Source organism: Clupea harengus, chromosome 5 (assembly GCF_900700415.2).
Source record: "Clupea harengus chromosome 5, Ch_v2.0.2, whole genome shotgun sequence".
Taxonomy (NCBI): domain Eukaryota; kingdom Metazoa; phylum Chordata; class Actinopteri; order Clupeiformes; family Clupeidae; genus Clupea; species Clupea harengus.
The window spans coordinates 11,255,631-11,274,122 of NC_045156.1; the positions used below are offsets into that span (position 1 = coordinate 11,255,631).

At 45.2% G+C, this 18,492-nt stretch overlaps 1 protein-coding gene across 1 annotated transcript in view; it reads right to left on the reverse strand.

Moving 5' to 3' along the window:
* Positions 1-15,534: 15,534 nt before the first annotated feature.
* Positions 15,535-18,492, reverse strand: part of tafa3a (TAFA chemokine like family member 3a) — an 84,255-nt gene continuing 81,297 nt past the window's right edge. Inside the window, exon 5 of the mRNA XM_031567695.2 lies at positions 15,535-16,346. Coding sequence (XP_031423555.1) covers positions 16,335-16,346 — 12 coding nt within the window. The 3' untranslated portion in view covers positions 15,535-16,334. The remainder of the gene's footprint in view (positions 16,347-18,492) is intronic.

Consider the following 18,492-nt stretch of genomic DNA (forward strand, 5'->3'; position numbering starts at 1 on the left):
TTTCCCCTCAAGACACCGAACTTCAATCTTGTCTCAATATGGCAGGATTTTATCAGGCTTCGCTTCCATTTCTCCAGCTGACGTCCAAATCGCCCCTGCCCTACCCCGGAAGTCAGTGGCAGCAGTGTGTCGGTCTGTGTTACTGAGTTAAAATCATCTTCCCCTCTGTGACCGCCGCGCTCTGAAAAATTTAAGCAATGTTAGGTGGTGTTTGCAGTAGTTGAAGGGGCTTTTTTCTGTGTGTTCAGCTTGTAAATGCCTCATTGTTAAATTATTCAAGTGTGTAAATGTGCTAGCACATTTGGGGGACGTGTGAGAAGCACTTAGATGAGAGAGAGAAAGAGAGAGACCAAGAGAGAGAGAGAGAGAGAGAGAGAGAGAGAGAGAGAGAGAGAGCTGGAGATACAGAGAGAAAGTGACAGGAAAAATAGTAAGCTATTTTAAAGAACGAGTTTAAAGGTATCTTGGAGTTTATGTTTGGATGATTGCATTTTCTTTTTTTAACGACTGCAGGAGCAACAGCCCTCATATCAGATGTCCCGATGATGTGCCTTCGCCATTAGCTGCTTCATTAACACAAATGTTTGTATAAATTTGCATCCGTTGGGGTGCTCCAGGTAATCAGTTTCAAGTGGGCCATTACGGCCCCATTACCACCATCAGCCCAGACTTACTCAATATGGAAATTCATTACGTGTCTCTCCCTCGTTCATTACAGCTTTACACATGATAAACCCCGCCGCCATTATCTGTTCTCCGAGAAGCAACGAAAGCCATCTTGCAGTAGGAGGTAAGAGGTAGGAGGTAGCAGAAGCAGCAGCGGAGCAGACTGAAGCCTCAGACACACACACACACACACACACACACACACACACACACTCAAGGCTCAGACACACACACACACACACACACACACACACACACACACACACACTGAAGCCTCAGACACAGCAGACTGACAAACCCATCTCACGTCCGCTGGGCTTGGGCTCGGGCTCCCCGGTGGAGGAATGTTGCTGGCGCGGAGACGAGGAGGAGGAGGAGGAGGAGGAGGAGGAGGAGGAGGAAGAGGAAGCCAGCAGCATGTCGCTCATGGGCGTTCTCGACTCTGCTCGCCTCAGCCTGCTCTGTGTTATCCATGCATGTTAAACAGCCGTCCCCCCACTTGCCTCCTCCTCAGGCGCTGCTCCTCAGGTGTGTGTGAGTGTGTGTGTGTGTGCGTGTGTGTGTGTGTGTGTGTGTGTGTGTGTGTGTGTGTGTTTGTGTGAGTGTGTGTGACTTTTGTGTGTGTGTGTGAGTGTGTCTGTGTGTGTGTGTGTGTCTTTTGTGTGTGTGTGTATGTGTATGTGTGTGTATGTCTGTATGTCTCTGTGTCATGAGTGTGTGCGCGTGTGTGAGACTTGGCAAAGCGCACAGGTTCTGCCTCGCTGCCATGCCCAGGTTTGTCCAGCCGGCGTCTCCAGCACAGATGGGGAGGAACGCCCCCGGTAGGGCGGAACACATCCCAGGGAACGGAAGGCGGAACGCGCAAGCGGGAAGTGGATGACCAGGACTCTCCCGGCAGCCTGCGCCGGGGCCTGGGAGAGCGCCGCTACAACGGATAATTAGTGCCGAACATCTGTTCGAGGAGGTTCCCCCGAACCACAGCGGGGCCTTCGGATCTTAAATCACTAGCCCGGGCCCTGCACGCCTCCAGCCGTCTTTATTGTGCGCTGTGATGAATTGTGTTCCAGTCATTATGGTGGCCTCAAATTTAACACATGGCTAACGGATGCCAAGATGCCGCAGAGTGGGTTTTTCGCAGAGAGTCTTCAGATTACACTGACAGTAAAAAAAAAAAATGCTGGAGTGAAATCATAAAACTGAGAAGAAAATCAGATAAAACTAAGAATTACATATTTCACACTCCTCGGTTCTTTTAAGGGCCATGCATCAGCTTTACAGTGATACCGCCGATCTTACCCTGGAATAAAGAAGCCCTTTGAAAAAAGAACAGGGCGAGGTGATATGATCTTCAGAGTCGAGAGTGTGTGTGAAATGTTGACATGTTATCTCGGCAAAATGACATCAAGAGGGCGAGGGTATGATATCTTCTCGCGGCTCCGCTTCCTTATGTAACCATAGTTTTGAAGTCAAGTGAAGGGGAGGAGGGATAGAGTGGCGTAGATAAAGAATATCTAAAGGCAGAGAGTGGAACTTTGTAAAAAAAATAAATAAATAGTCCACTTCCTCGGGAACACTGGACATCGAGGACCAATCAGAATAATAGAGTGTAATTGCTGGCAGGCGGCCAGAGAGAACCAGAGTGATAGACTTGTCATTTCCGCAGCGTATTTCTAAATTCCCCTCTCGGGCAGACAGCTCTGCCACTGAGACGCATGTCTTCCGTTAAAACGTTACTTTGAGGTGCTCCGTGTCAGTCATGCATGAGATTGTATGTCTGACTTTGCTCAAGCCCTCTGTCGTAGCATTGACATAACCGTGTCATAAACATGTTATTGCAGATGGCATGTCTCATCATAAGTTCATGACAGTCAGTGTCAGAGTAACAGTGTCAGGTGACCATCTGTATTTGTCATGACAACACCTGGAAATGTTCGGATGGCTTATCATGGTGTTATTATGGTCTTAAGACGGCACCCAAAACTCCAAGAGCTGTCAAATCAATAATGACCGTAAGGCATTGCCATGTCACCGCACATCAACATCAACTAGGATATGGCAGGATATGGCACCTATCCACAACATGTCCAATTTACTCGATCCAGGACACATTTATGACAAGGTTATGTACCTTTAATGGCAGAGGCTTCAGTGAAAGTATTACCAAGACTGCCAGAGAGAATAATGCCGAATGGCCAAGCAAGCTGATGAGACATACACGCACATCATTATTGTCTGACACTAATAGTGAGATCCAGCTAGCATAAAAACCTGGTGCTAAAGTTCCACCATCACTCCACTGACTGACTGACCCCTTCTTCTTGATGGTTGTGTTATCATGATGACCATTTTGAAAGTGAAGGCCGTGTTGGACCGTGGCGACCAGCTCATCAGCTGCAGAATGGGTGACCTGACCCAGCTTGTGATGACCTTTCCATTAGGCAAAATTGGCTTTTTTCTCAAGAAGCTATTTACCTCAGCCGAAAGAAAAAAATTGAAGAAAGAAATGCAAACACATCAAGGAATAGGGGCCAAGGAGAAAAAGGCTGTTAGGAAGCCATCAACTTGTCATTGTGTGTGTAGATGTGTGTATGTGTGTGTGTGCATTAGTGAGAATGTCAATTGGTATATGTTTAGAAGGAGTGTGTCTGTGTGTGTGTGTGTGTGTGTGTGTGTGTGTGTGTGTGTGTGTGTGTGTGTGTGTGTGTGTATGTGTGTGTGTGTGTGTATGTGTGTGTGTGTGTGCCTTCTTCCAAACTACTGATAGGCATCAGTTCATTCAGGGACTCACTCCCATTAACCTGTTTCCAGGGAGGAGTGGAGAGAAAGAAGATGGAGAGATTTTTTTCTTTCTCTCCTCTCTACACTTTTCCTTTGGTTGCATTCACCCCTCTCTCCCCCACCCCTCATTTGGCTCTCTCTCCTTCCATCTCTCTGTAAGAGCGGCACAAAAGATCATTTCCTTTTCAAATTACGCAGGCCCCTTCAGCTGACCCAAGGGCATTGTGGGAAAGCAGAGCAGGAGACGGCCGATGAAGTCTGATGATAGCTTGCAGAGGCGTGCCAGCCTGCTCAGGTCCAGTCTCTCTCTCTCTCTCTCTCTCTCTCCCTCTCTCTCTCTCTCTCTCTCTCTCTGTCTCTCTCTCTCTCACGGACACACACACGCACACACAAACACACACACACACACACAAACACACACACACACACACACACACACAAACACATGCACATGCACATACATAGACACACACACACACACACACACACACACACACACACACACACACACACACACACACACACACACACACACACACACACACACACACACACACACACACACACACACACACACACACTGTACTCATCCTAGGGAGAGCCCAGGCATCAGACAGAATGCCCAGAGAGCAGCTGTGGCTCTGACAGGGGTTCCCTACAAGACCCGTGCCAGACCCGCGCCAGACCCGTGGCAGACCCGTGCCAGACCCGTGCCAGACCTGCGCCAGACCCGCGCCAGACCCGCGCCAGAGCTGTTTCAGCACGGCACCAGAGCTGTTTCAGCACCAGCCTCTGTTTGGGAGCACAGCCGCTCCATTAAGAGAGGAACAGCCTGAGACACAGGCACAGGAGGCACAGGAGGCCAGAAAGCACTGAAGCTCATGCAACATGACCATAATAGTCAATAATCTCGTAATAGTCTCGTAATAGTCTAATTATAGTCTCATAATAGTCTCATAGTCAGGCTGTTCATTTTGTTTATTTATAGTCGGATCTGGTGAACTGTGAACGTCTGAAATCAACCACGTTTTAAAAAAATAGATTTTTCATCAAAATAGGCTGTGACAGAGGGATATTTAGAGCAACTGAAATAAGGCAAAACATCTGTGTTCATGAATTTTTCAACAACAAAAAAATTGAGGTGGAGGTGGCCTCTGACTGTGTATAAAGAACTATTTTAGAGGAGGAGAAGTTTGAGAGAATCATGAAAAAGGCGTTTAGGAAATTGCTTGGGGTGCCGTGGTGTCAGTACTGTCTGAGTTACCAACGGTCAGCTTGGTGGAGGAGTTCAAATGTACTAACACCAGCCTGGAGATGATTTTGTCACAGTCTAAGGATACAATAGTCAAGAACACTGCTCCAATGGTAAAAACAGGGAACAAAGAGAATTCACAAAGCGCTTCACAGCACAGGGATATCATTGGGCAGGTACAGAGTGGAAGAGCAGGGTTTAGGAAAGGTGAGAGCATGGGGTAGCGCTGGAGAGGAGCCAGATGGTAACTAGCTTTGCAAGCAACAAGAGGAAACTGAACAAGCAGCAGTGGCTTCTCAAGCAAAGCAAGGGAAACGGATGAACTGTCATGAGTCAGTCCGTCTGTGGGTGGGTGAAGACAGAAGCTGTAAGTTGAGTGTGGGTGTTGGCTCATTAAAACACATTCTGTCTGGGTGTAAAACTAGCCTGACCTAGGGTCGCTACACATGGAGACATAATCAGGTTTTAAAAATAATGTGCGTGTTTGTTTGAGAATAAATTAGTTGAGGTTAAGTCTTTGCTGGTTAATGACAGGGGCAGCAGAATTTCTTTTGTGCAAGAGGGGCAGATAAGTGGACACCAGGCACATACAGACAGTACCTGCAAATGGGGCAAAGCGCAGAATTGGATATTGCCGTCTGAAGTTGGAAAAAAACCTTCAAGTTCCACAATGCATTGTTGTGACTGCTTTGAGACCAGACATAGTGTGTTCTGAGCGTTTTACTTTTCATGACGCGATTGAGTCTTTAAAAGGAAGAAGATGAAGTCTGCAGAACTGATAGCGGAAGCGAGGGAACGAGGTTGGCAAACACACACAAGACCAGTGGAAATAGCCAGTTGTGTGGCACATGTTGCGGCTGTCACCAACCAGTTGTGCGGTGTTGTTGTTGTTGTTGTTGTTGTATCCGTCTGTTCAGGATCTATGGTTGGGCAGTTGTTACATTGGTTAGGTTGTTGGGTACGAGTACTTACATGTGACAGTGAGAGCAGTGGGAAGTCCTCATCCAATCGCACAAGGCATTTAACATCTTTTCCCATGTAAACTAAAAGCAAAAAATGACAACCCACATGACATTAATCACCACCCTCTGATTTCAGCACACTATGCAGGATCACTTAAAAGACAAGGAAGGTTAGGATTTTAATCTGGTCATATGTTCATTAACACTGACTTTTGCCGAGATAAAACAGCCCATCTGCTAAACATTTCTTGAAAAGACATTTCATAAGGTATGCCAGAAGTCTTGTATCATTTTGAATTTAAAACTTGAACTTAAATTTGACACAGATAAACAGAGAGAGAGAGAGAGAGAGTTGGAGTTCAAACGACATAACAGACAGAGAGATGAGGGTTAAAACTACATAACAGACAGAAATATGAGGTTAAAACAACATAACAGACAGAAATATGAGGTTAAAACTACATAACAGACAGAAAGATGAGGTTAAAACTACATAACAGACAGAGAGATGAGGTTAAAACTACATAACAGACAGAGAGATGAGGTTAAAACAGCATATCCTACCAGGGGGAGAAGAGAAGAATAATCTTAATCTGTTTCATGTGGTGGTGGTATCAAGAGCAAACCTGGAGACTTATAGCCAGTGGAAAACTATACCAAACAATGGACAGAATAACATCAAAGCCCAGACCAAACTGAGTTATAATATCCAATTTGGGGGGGAGGGGGCGGGGGGGGGGGGATGCAACCTATCAGGGTATTGAACGGAGAGAAAGGCTGGCAATTAGATCAACATGCAGCAAAGTTTCTCTGCCAGACGTTTCCAGTTCATCTCAAGTGTTCTCCAGATCCAAAGGTTTTTCATTATGCTCTGTCAGGTTGCATTACAAAGGGGAGGAATCTAATTCTGCTCCACGTATCTGACGGCGTTTCAAACTAATTCATCTTGTCAAGGTGCAGCCTCGACGAACTCACCAGATGGTGTTTGTGTAAGCTCCAGCTTTGTCTCTTACCGAGGAGTTTCCAAAAAAAAAGGAGCAAGATTGCGTACACTTTGTTTCACGAGACTGTGCTGTTGGCTGGATCACACCTTTCTTTCCTTAGAAAGTGTTACAGGTGCATCTATAATTATTCTATGTTCGGGTAGACAGCTTTAGTTTCTCCCATAGGCCAACTAGATGAGTAATGTGTTAACAGCACCAAGGTGATGGGTTTGATTGATGACACATGCTTACAGCAAATGTATATCTGCACTGTACTTTAAGTCACTTTGGATAAAAGCATATGCTAAATGAAGAAATGTATCTAAATATTAAATGTAAATGTAGATGTACGTAAAGACACTCTTGGTTCAACCATGTCAGATCCAGATGTTCCAGAACGACCCTTATCTGTTGATGTAATGTCATTGTGAGGGACCGAGGCGGCCACCCCACGTTTTGGGATGTAGGCGCCTGGAGTTAGTGCTGAAGTCGGGAAAGAACGTTGCAGGAGAGGGTGGTTTTCATATAAAAATAAATTCTTATTTATTTTACATGGGGGACTCTCCTAGCCTGGATGCCAGACGAACTTAGCCCCGCCCACAACATTTTTGGTCGGGAAGTTCGGTCTGGTGTCGCTCCGTTGTGGAGAAACTATCTCCTCACAAAAATCTGTGAGGAGATAGATAGACCAATCAAATTGTCAGGGCGGGCTTTATACGATGATGGACAGATGATCAACCGTAACGTAATCAACCACGTCACCAAAGAGCTTTTGGAGTGAATTCGTTTTCAACAAACATGGCTGCCGTTGGAGAGCTAAAATGTGGAGATTCGAGTCTGTTTTAAAAGACATTGACAGCACATTCATTTTGAAAGAGGAACAGAGAAACGCGATCAAGGCATTTGTCGATCGAAAAGATGTTTTTGCCGTCCTTCCTACGGGATCCGGTAAAAGTTTAATCAATGTATCAGCTGGCCCCATGGTCTACGTTATGGTCATACTACGTTGCTCTGATTGGTTCTAGATATATCCAATTGAGCAAAGAGGCATTTTTTTCCCTGGTTCGGTTGAAACACGCCCCATAATCACAGCCCAACGGAGCGGTATCAGACTCATATTCTGACTAGAATTATGAGTATGACATCGTCAGGCTAGGACTCTCCGGGATCGGCCCCAAAACATGTTCACAAAAATAAATAAACAAATCAAAAACACCCTTTTTGTGCCACGGTGCGAAGGGGGGATTTCACCTTTTCACAATCATCTGAAAAAAATGTGACCAGTGCTGAACAAACCTAAAGATGAAAACGTTTTTAATTACGACTTTGTTGTAAGGACAGTGCCCAACTTTTAACATTTAAAGGACAGTGATGGACCAGTGCCAGATGCAGGTCAGATTTCGCTCCATAGTGAGGCGCTGTCTTGGTCCTCCGAGCAAATTTGATCTCCAGAGCGTCATGCAATGTAGCGGCATAGGATTTTCATCGTGCAGGGTGTGGGAATTGCAGCAGCCTTGTGAGCACGGTGGGGGGGGAGAAAAGTATTGAAAGAATGAGAATAAAATGGACCGTAATTATGGCATCAGGCTGTGAGCGCTATAGATCCTTGCTCTGCAGGATGATTGGTCGAAATGAGCTGAGTGGCGCTCTCCTGAGCGGGAGTGATGTCAGAGCTTGCATGCAGACTCACTGTAATCTGGCATGGATGTGCACAGCTAGGTAGAGAAGTAACACAAAAGTACGTTTTTGCAGAGTTAGAATGCAAAAGGGGGGTTCAGGCCCTCTGTCTCTGGTTGCGGTATGTGTCCTAACCCATTCAGGGTTCAGGCCCTGGCTCTGGTAGCGGTATGTGTCCTAACCCATTCAGGGTTCAGGCCCTGGGCTCTGGTACCGGTATGTATCCTAACCCATTCAGGGTTCAGGCCCTGGGCTCTGGTAGCGGTATGTGTCCTAACCCATTCAAGGTTCAGGCCCTGGGCTCTGGTAGCGGTGTGTCCTAACCCATTCAGGGTTCAGTCCCTGGGCTCTGTAAAGCGCCTTGAGACAGAAGAGAATGCAGAGCTCCTAAGCATGGAGTGCATGTGTGAATGTGTAGACGTTACAATTGTCCCTGATGTGATCTGACCATGGAAATCCACTGGCAAATTCCACAAGTCAGAAGAGAAGGACATGCCACCTTTGGCCTCTCATGGCACTTAACTGCCTTGTTAATTACTTCTTAAAAGAAAAGATAGTTATGATTTAGCCCACTCAAGACTCCTCAAGCCACCCTGAGAAAATGTCAAAGAAACTTGCTTGGGGTTGTGTGTGTGTGTGTCACGCTCTTCCATCACATCACATCGTGAGCACTTCCATCAAACTTTTGATGAAACACCCGCCCCCCCACCACCACCCCCACCACACCCACCACCCCCACCCCCACACCCCCACCACCACCCACCACCACCACCTCGTAGACAGACGCAGGGAGGCTCCGAGGATCCATACCGCGCTTGAAATTGTAATGAAAGATTAGGGCACATAAAGGTGAAGTGCGCCAGGGCTCGTGTAGCTACACTAATGGGGCAATGAAGTGCACAAAGGTTAATTCTCCGATCTGAAGCTCGATTTAAATCATTGTTTGTAGATTAAAAAGGGCCCTTCCCTGGGAACGGCTGTGCTGTGCTTGGTGAAGCTTCCTCTGGAGTCGCACACTGCTTTGCCAGTCTGATTACTCTTAATGAATTATGCAAATAGCTTTTTATCTCTTGCGATTTGGGGATGTTTCTGTATTATTTTATTAATGCATTTCGGAATTACTCTATACAATCACAGAGGCTGGGCCTGCTTTTGCTAGGATTTGGTATTCATACCGGTTTCTTTATTAAATCCGAGGTGGTCTCGGGTGTATTTGTGCGCAGGAATGAGAAATTAGTCATTACAGTAATTTAATGACTTTTCGCCATACAAGCCGCCTCGCCTGCGCTGCGGAGTGCAACAACCTCCCTCTCTATCTGCTCATTGCGCCCGGACTCCCCTGAGTTTGATCTTTGGGGGCATGTCTCTTTAATTTCTACTTAATTAATTACGTTCGTTATCAGGGAGTGTCCTGTGGTGAGAGCCCCGTTTCAATTACAGTGAAAAATTGACATAACAAAACATTAAAGGGCCTGACTATTGCGCGGAGCTAATGGCACCTGTCTGCCTATACAGTCTCCGGTGTTGTGTGGCAGCTCCCATGACCTGGGTTTTCCATTTGCCAAAGGCAGAGAGAGAGACAGTGATTTTTTATTTTTTATTTGCATAAAATGCTCTGCCAAATGACGAAATGGAGTCATTTTCCATCGGTGACACATTGTTGAGACAGATTGAGTTCAATCCAAATATTTGCCATCGGATCAAATCACTAGCAATCAGACAAGGCACAATTTCCATCCTGGCTCTGCCTAATTTAAGGTCTGCACAAAAGATTTTCCATCTTAAAATGAAGGATGAGATTCATCTGCCACCCAAAGCAAAACAGACAGATTAATCAGCCTTCCTTTCCCAACCCCCTTCTCTGTGTATTTGTTTATTTCATCCTCCTTTGAAATAACTAACAGGATTTTCATCTGTGTTTGTTGATATATTTAAAGCATACACACATTGCATACTGTAACGGCTAATGGCTAATGTGATGATTATTATTCGCAATTAACTGAATTACAACTATTTTAACCAGCCTTAGCCAGACATGTATTTGGTCACCGCACACTGCTCCTTTAAGACAATCTTCCCCCGGGCTGTTGTGTTTTCTTTATTTCTTCGATGGGTTCACCTGCATCTGTGAGGTGTTTCATGTCTCAGCCGTGGCGCGAGTTCAATGGAGTCGTCTGTGTTTCAGCCGGGCTGCTGAGCAATCCCTCTAATCTAGAATGGCACGAAGCATTAGGGTTGGTGTGAACAGTATTGATCCATCGGTCAGGGTCAGGTTATGTCTTTATCTCCCTCTCTGTCTGTCTAGTTACGTAGAATCTCTCCATCTCTCTCTGTCTCATACGCACGTATGCACACGCGCACACACACACACACACACACACACACACACACACACACAAATACACACACACACACACACACACACACACACACACACACACACACACACAAATACACACACACAAAACACAATTACACACACACTCAAATCTCTCTCTCTCTCACACACACACACACACACACACACACACAGACACAAACACACACATACTCAAATCTCTCTGTCTCTCCCCCCTCTTGCATGAATCGTTTCCTGCTCCTCAGATGTCATTTGTCATATGATAACATATACGCTATCACAGTCTGGAGTTCTATTTTGGGCAAAAAATATCCGACTCCTATCTAAGTGAATGGGGAGAGATTCCCATAGCTCCACATATGATGGCCAAACAGACATTTAAAGTACATCACCTGATTCTGCGTTTAAATCTGACACAAACAGAGTGAACTCTTTTTCCCCAATCGCTCAAAAAAGACTTTATTCTTTATGTTGACTCTCACAGGCACCAGATTAAGCAGTGCAGCTGAGACAATGGTAACCGTGGAAATAAACGGAACGTCAGGTGAGGCGAAACGTCAGTTATGCTGTTTCTAACAATGGGATTGCCGCTTTATAATACCGGGCAGGACTTCCGGTTACAATCCGTCATTCATTTGTCTCATCCCTTATAATGTCGGTTTTGGTCATGGACATCCTAACCACACAACACCAGTCACATCTGATTTCTGTAACACACTTGATCGGTCATCATAAACACACTTTATGGCTTTAATGATCTTCTTGGGTACTCCATAGTGACGTAGGTTGGCCCACATTGTTTCTCAGGCAATTGAGTCATAAAGTCAACAAATGTTTGCACAAACGGTGATTTTTCCGGTAATAACCTTCACTGATACATTTCCACACAAGAATGTGTTTAGCACAGCTCCATTTCGGTCTGAATCTAGCTTGGAAAGGCCTCCGTGTAGGATCAATCTCAGGATTCATGGAATTCCCCAGCATCTCGTCATGGTCATGGTCGGTGAGGCCAGGGGTGTGAATATTGGACCCCAAATGCAGACAGAGACACAGCAGTTGTGAATAAGGTTGAGATTTTAATTGGATAGTTTCAGTACAAGTTGCTAGGCAAACCTCAGTGGTCAAAGCACTCCAAAGGTTTAGAGTAGACAGAATCAAGAGAACGAGGGCAGGTCTGTGGTCATTCCACGTTCCCTTCAGGCCAAAGACAGAAGTCCAGATGACCTCCCACTCTTCGTCGCAAAGATCGCTGTTTGTATTTCTACTTTCTAAAGTGAATTCATGTGTGCCAGTTGCAAGCAGTGCTTCAGCTGGTTCAATATCATCTGCTTGACAGACTGATTCATTGTTCAGTAGCGTCCCAATCTTCAAGGAGTTCTTCCTCATCTCCAGGGTTGACACAGTTCAGTTGTTTTTGCTCTTTTTGCTGATGATGGTGTGCTTTCCCCCACTAGTTTGCCTACTAGTGAGTATAATAATTTGCTGACATCGTTTTTGCTGGTCGCTGTAAAGGCCTGGGCACAGACTTCCTCAGTGAAGTTTCTGTGGTCGACCTGGAACTGTATATCACTTCCTACTCCTACCTGTCTACATCTTTGATAGTTTGCTGCATTTCTATGGCTGTCGTAGTTTCCATTCTTCATTCCATGAACGCACGTATCAGGAAAAATCAAGACCAGCAATACGCTTTCCACACAGATACCAACAACAACAGGCTAACTGAACAGGCTACCTGAACTAAGTCAACACTGCAACCTAATCTCATCTCTGTATCGACTATCGTATTGAAAGGGACACCCCAACGGAGGATGTGATAAGATTGATCAAATCCTCATCATCCGTAAATGGGCCGATTCACTACACTCAAAGCCTTTAACACCGCTGACAATTGCAGTGACCACGAGATAGTCGGCACCAAAATGAGAAACAGAAAGAGCAACGGCAAAACCAAAAAAAGCATTTCCCAACTTGGACCATAAACAACTAACAAACAACAAAAAGCTAAAGCACAAGCTCCAAACTCGCGTGGCGAATTGCTTTCTCAACTTGTCAAGGCCGTGACCGATCAACTGCAGGAGCGAAGACCACAATGTGCAAAGAAGCTTTGAACGTACTGCCAAAAAAGGAAAGGCCAAAAGAGCAACTTTGGATCAGTGAACAGAACAACAAACTACTTGACAAATGGAAAGACAGAGTGGCAGTAACAGTATCTCAGGCTCACACACACACACACACACACACACACACACACACACACACACACACATACACACACATACACACGCATACACACAAACCCAGGTGTGCCTTTCCAAATAACGGACAAATGACTTGTTTCCCCTCACCACCGTCCTGATTGTCATGGCGGACACAATCTCAGCTCCTGACCCGCTGACCGTGGGGAAAGTAATAGGAGCTCAAATAAACAGGGTCCACCTGTGCCAGGGCTATCTGCACACGACACGCGGCACACGGCACGATGGCACGCGGCACACCGGAGACCGGTACTTAGATTCTGGTGGCGGGGGAATGGCTCTGCATGGCGATGAGCAAATCAAGTATGATAATAGAGGGAGGAATATGCCTTCCCCTGTGAGGCGCAGGGATGCTGTGTCCACCCGTATTCCACACAGATTAGCGCAAGGAGCAAAGGGCAATGTGTGGCTTACTGAAAACAGCCAGGCTTTTGGCATCGCCTGTCTGAGAAAGCATGCAGCAGATTCCAAAGAAGGTAACCACAGTGTAATGACAAAAAAAATGGTAAATTAAAAGAATTATGATAGAAATTATAAAAAAATGAATACAAAATAATTAATATACAAATGCACTTGGATACATAAATGCAAAATAAATAAAGAATATAATATAATAAATACACAACTTTATTTGATATGGTACAGGTGTAGTACAAGATTGGCCTGGAGATAAAGCAGTGCTACTGGGGAGGTTGAATAGAGTCAGCGAATGAGGAAAGCCTCTGCCTGGCTGTAGCCAACACTAGAACATATAACGCCCTGATCAATACCACATCCACCTTAGAGATAGTTCTAGAACATAGAATGCCCTGATCAATACCACATCCACCTTAGAGATAGTTCTAGAACATAGAATCCCCTGATCAATACCACATCCACCCTACAGACAGTTCTAGAACATATAATGCCCTGATCAATACCACATCCACCCTACAGACAGTTCTAGAACATATAATGCCCTGATCAATACCACATCCACCCTACACACAGTTATAGAACATATCATGCCCTGATCAATACCACATCCACCCTACAGACAGTTCTAGAACATATAATGCCCTGATCAATACCACATCCACCCTACAGACAGTTCTAGAACATATAATGCCCTGATCAATACCACATCCACCCTACAGACAGTTCTAGAACATATAATGCCCTGATCAATACCACATCCACCCTACAGACAGTTCTAGAACATATAATGCCCTGATCAATACCACATCTATCCTAGAGATAGTTCACCTCATATCTGCTCTGTGGTTTGAGGAAGCAAAGGGAGGGACTAGCTCTGGAACACATCTGGAGCAGATATGGCCCTGACCTTTCCACATCTGGCCCGCAGGTGGATGCATCCGACGTGGCCCAAAGAAAGCCAAGGGTAGTCATGACAACGAAATGGAACTAGAATGGGTCTGGCCCTGCCCTGGCACGGGTCCAGCGGCGAGGCCTTGAGGACGCAGGGGGGAGTGAGTGCTGGGTGTGATCCACGCACGCACACACACACACACACACACACACACACACACACACACAGACACACACAGACACACACACACACACACACACACACACACGCATACACACACACACGGTGCTGGGTGTGATCCAACAGATGTTCATTGTTTCAGGTTCATCTGGGAGAAAGGTAGCTTCAGAAGGAGACAAGTGGATTACTAAACAGCAGGGCTAAATGACGTGTCCTCGTGGTCTAACAGGATTTAGCTGCTGGACCAAAAACTCTAGTGTTACACTGAGCTCACTGAATGCACCCAATCACTGTCTTCCTCCAACTAAATTGTCTGAATGTAATGGGGGACATGAAGACCCTGTACCAGTCAACGTTAATACCACAGGAGCAGCATTGTGAGGATGATGTTCACATTCTAGGAGATAATCAAATCTACTGTAATGTCCATGTTGAGCACTGCTGAGGGGATTCTATCGTCACATGAATTTGGTGTATGCTGCCATTTGATAGTTGATAGATTTAAGATGACAGAGGAATAACATGGTTGGTTATTGGCTTAATTGTTTTATATACTGAAAGACACATTTTATGTAAAACCTTCAAGTGGTGCATTTTGGCCCGAAAGTGATTGAATTAGATTACTATTGAGGGCAGTTTTTACACTTTATTCCAGTTTAGCGGTGCAGGTGCACCAAACTAAAAGCTTAGGGAATTGTCACTAATGCATATTATGATTTGGGGCACTGTAGGTAAGTTTGCATGATGACTTGATAACAAATACTTGAAGAGACGTTTTTCCAACAGATGTTAGCTGTCATGAAGTTGCCTTGACATTGATTTTGCCATTACAGGTCAAATTTAACCAAGTTGTTGTAATATCAACATGAAATGGATTAAGGAGCTCTGATTTCAATGTTAATTAACACCGCCAAATGTAAAGAAATTCAATCTACATTTTGCATTACATAGATCTGACATTAACAGTTAAGATCAATACACCAGGCCTTCTGTTTGAAAGCTTTTTGAAAAGAAAATTGATCCGTGTAACAGAAGAGAATTTATTTGGATTAGTCCCATTGGCCTTGAGGAGTAACAAAAGAGTACGGTTAACATTCCCAGTCAGACACAGTGTCCTTTTAAGATACTTTTATTGGAGATAATACTGACACTTTAACTTGATAGCGGTCACCAGGGTCTTAAAAACAAATACTGTATTAAAACGGTTGCAGCACAGCTAATGTCATGTTTGTTTGGATCGGTGGACTAGTATGATCGTACATTCACACTCCACAGTCACACTCTGACTTTGCACTTTTCTTCGTCGTTTCGAGCCATTTTCAAGAGGAGAAGAAAGTCAGCCTTAAGCTGCGGCGTGGTCCCTAAAGTCAAACGCTTCCTAGTTTTCAAGTCAAAAATCTTCTGATGAGGAAGAGCGTCAAAAAACTGGAAGTAAATGCTTTAGATCGGAACTGTTCAGAGACACGAGACACCTTTTGAGTCAGTGAACGTCTCGCAGCCCCTGTCACCTACTTATTTATTTACGCTCTTTTCGTTTTTTTTCCCTCTGTTATTTTTTTTCTTTTTTTTCTCTTCAGTTTTTGTTGAGGTGTTTGGCTGCGCATAATCCATAATGCGCTGGATAGCTATCTTACATGGATGTCCTGGTCCGATGTTGAAGAAAAATAAAAACAACAACAAAAAAAAAACAACACAAATGAAGGTTTACGGGTGGGCTTACTGAAAAGGACTAAGCACTGAAAATGCCTGTGGCTCCATTTTGTATGTGTGGGTGGTCATCATGTTAGAAGTACATGGGTATTCCTGTACAGCCAATAGGTCCATTGCCTTCTTACTTCCGGACTTCATTTCCTTAAATCCTCTGTTTTTTCCTCCCAAAAAAGGATGGTATATCTGAGCGTTTGGATCTCAGACTATGCTGTGACCTGGGAAAAAAGAAAATGGAACAGAATAAGGAAACGCATTACAATCAAAACAAACATTCACATTACCTTCCACTCTAGGTGTCGGATATGACACGACCTTGATGTGACTAAAATTAGCATATGACTCAGGAACCACCAAATCCATTCCAGCACAGCGAGACAAAAATAGCTAAACAGGTCCCACGGTGCAAGTGCAAAAATGAAAGGAACTCTGACTTTCGCAAGGAGCATGTGCTAATCCAATTTTCACTTCTGTTTTGAGCGTTGCAGAAGGGGATATAATTTAGCCCCTCAATTATAACGTCATTGCTATAATGTCATCTGTCCCGACACTCGCCCTGAACTGAACACATCACAGAGACACAAAGCCTCCCCTGAGACTCTGGGTGTTGCCCATTGTGATTTTCACACACACAAAGGTGCCCCAGACGGCTGGTTGGCACCCTATTCCTGTCATTCAATACCCAGCTGGCATGAGCTCCGTTGTCTTTGAGCAGGGCAGGGGCCTGAAATAGACACAGCTGCTGAGAGAGAGAGAGAGAGAGAGAGAGAGAGAGAGAGAGAGAGAGAGAGAGAGAGAGAGGCACTGGAGGTGTCACTTCTCCCGGCCCACTCGGGTGCCTGTTTGTGACTGGCTCGCTTCCAGTCCGCCTCTCTCCTCGCACACTGGTGGGAAGCACGCAGGCAGAGGATGCACACACACACACACACACACACACACACACACACACAGATGCTGGCATGGGTAAGGGGAGGAGGATGATAGCCCCATCCACCTATGTGGGAGTGAGTGTGTGAGATTAGACTGGTGTAACACAGATTATCAGATCCAGAATCAGCTGATATCTGGTTTAGATTACTGTAAGTAAATATATCCCACTGCTGCTGATGACTATGATGATGAAGATGATGACGATTATGATAGTGATGAACATGGTGACGAAGATTATGATGATGATGGTGGTGGTGATGTTGGTGGTGGTGATGTGATGGTGATGAAGATGATGTTTATGATGATGATGATGGTTATGTTAGTGGTGATGATGAAGATGATGGCCCACTTTAATCACTACCTCTCTTCCACTGCGTGACAATGACCAGACTGCAAAGTGCTGTGGCTTGATGAGCTTTCAAGCTCGCATCTTCCCCTCCTCCCATGACTAACTCATTAAATAACATGTTTGTGTGTGTGGTGTGTGTGTGTGTTTGTGTGTGTGTGTGTGTGTGTGTGTGTGTGTGTTGTGTGTGTGTGTTTGTGTTTGTGTGTGTTTGGTGTGTGTTTGTGTGTGTGTGTGTGTGTGGTGTGTGCGTGCGTGCGTGCGTGTGTGTGTTTGTGTGTGTGTGTGTGTGTGTGTGTGTGTGTGGTGTGTGTGTGTGTGTGTGTTTGTGTGTGTGTGTGTGTGTGTGTGTGTGTGTGTGGTGTGTGTGTGTGTGTTTGTGTGTGTTTGGTGTGTGTTTGTGTGTGTGTGTGGTGTGTGCGTGCGTGTGTGTGTGTGTGTGTGTGTGTGTGTGTTTGTGTGTGTGTGGAGGAGGGGCTGAAGCGTACCTGCTGCTCGCTGCCTCTGTGTTTTCCACAGGAAGTGGACACAGATGGGGGTGAACACTCTGCTCATTAAGGCCAATGGATTGCGTAGCGTAGGGCTTGAGTGTGATGTGTGGAAGGTGTGTGTCTGTGTGTGTGTGTGTGTGTGTGTGTGTGTGTGTGTGTGTGTGTGGAGTGTGAACTCTGCTCATTAAGGCCAATGGATTGCGTAGCGTAGGGCTTGAGTGTGATGTTTGGGAGGTGGAAGGTGTGTGGGGATTTGCACCAGCGGCTCGCTGCTGGGATTAAAGCCGATTCAAGCCTGTCTGTTAATGCATAGGAAAGCAGTACGAGGTATCAAACCGCTTCATGCATGACTGATGCAAAGCTTTAGCTGTCAAATGCTCACATACACCTTTTCTTATTCCCAAGTGTATGTTCAGTTTCGCCATAGAATGTTTTTCCCCCGTAAAGTTAAAGTTCTACGTTATAAGAAACATGGGTAAGAAACAGTGAATACAACATATGTCAAATATTGGTTTTGATGATAATGAAATGAGCCCTTTGCAAAAAAACTGAGAATTGTTTTTCAGTATTTTTCTGATTTTTTTTCATCTGGGTACA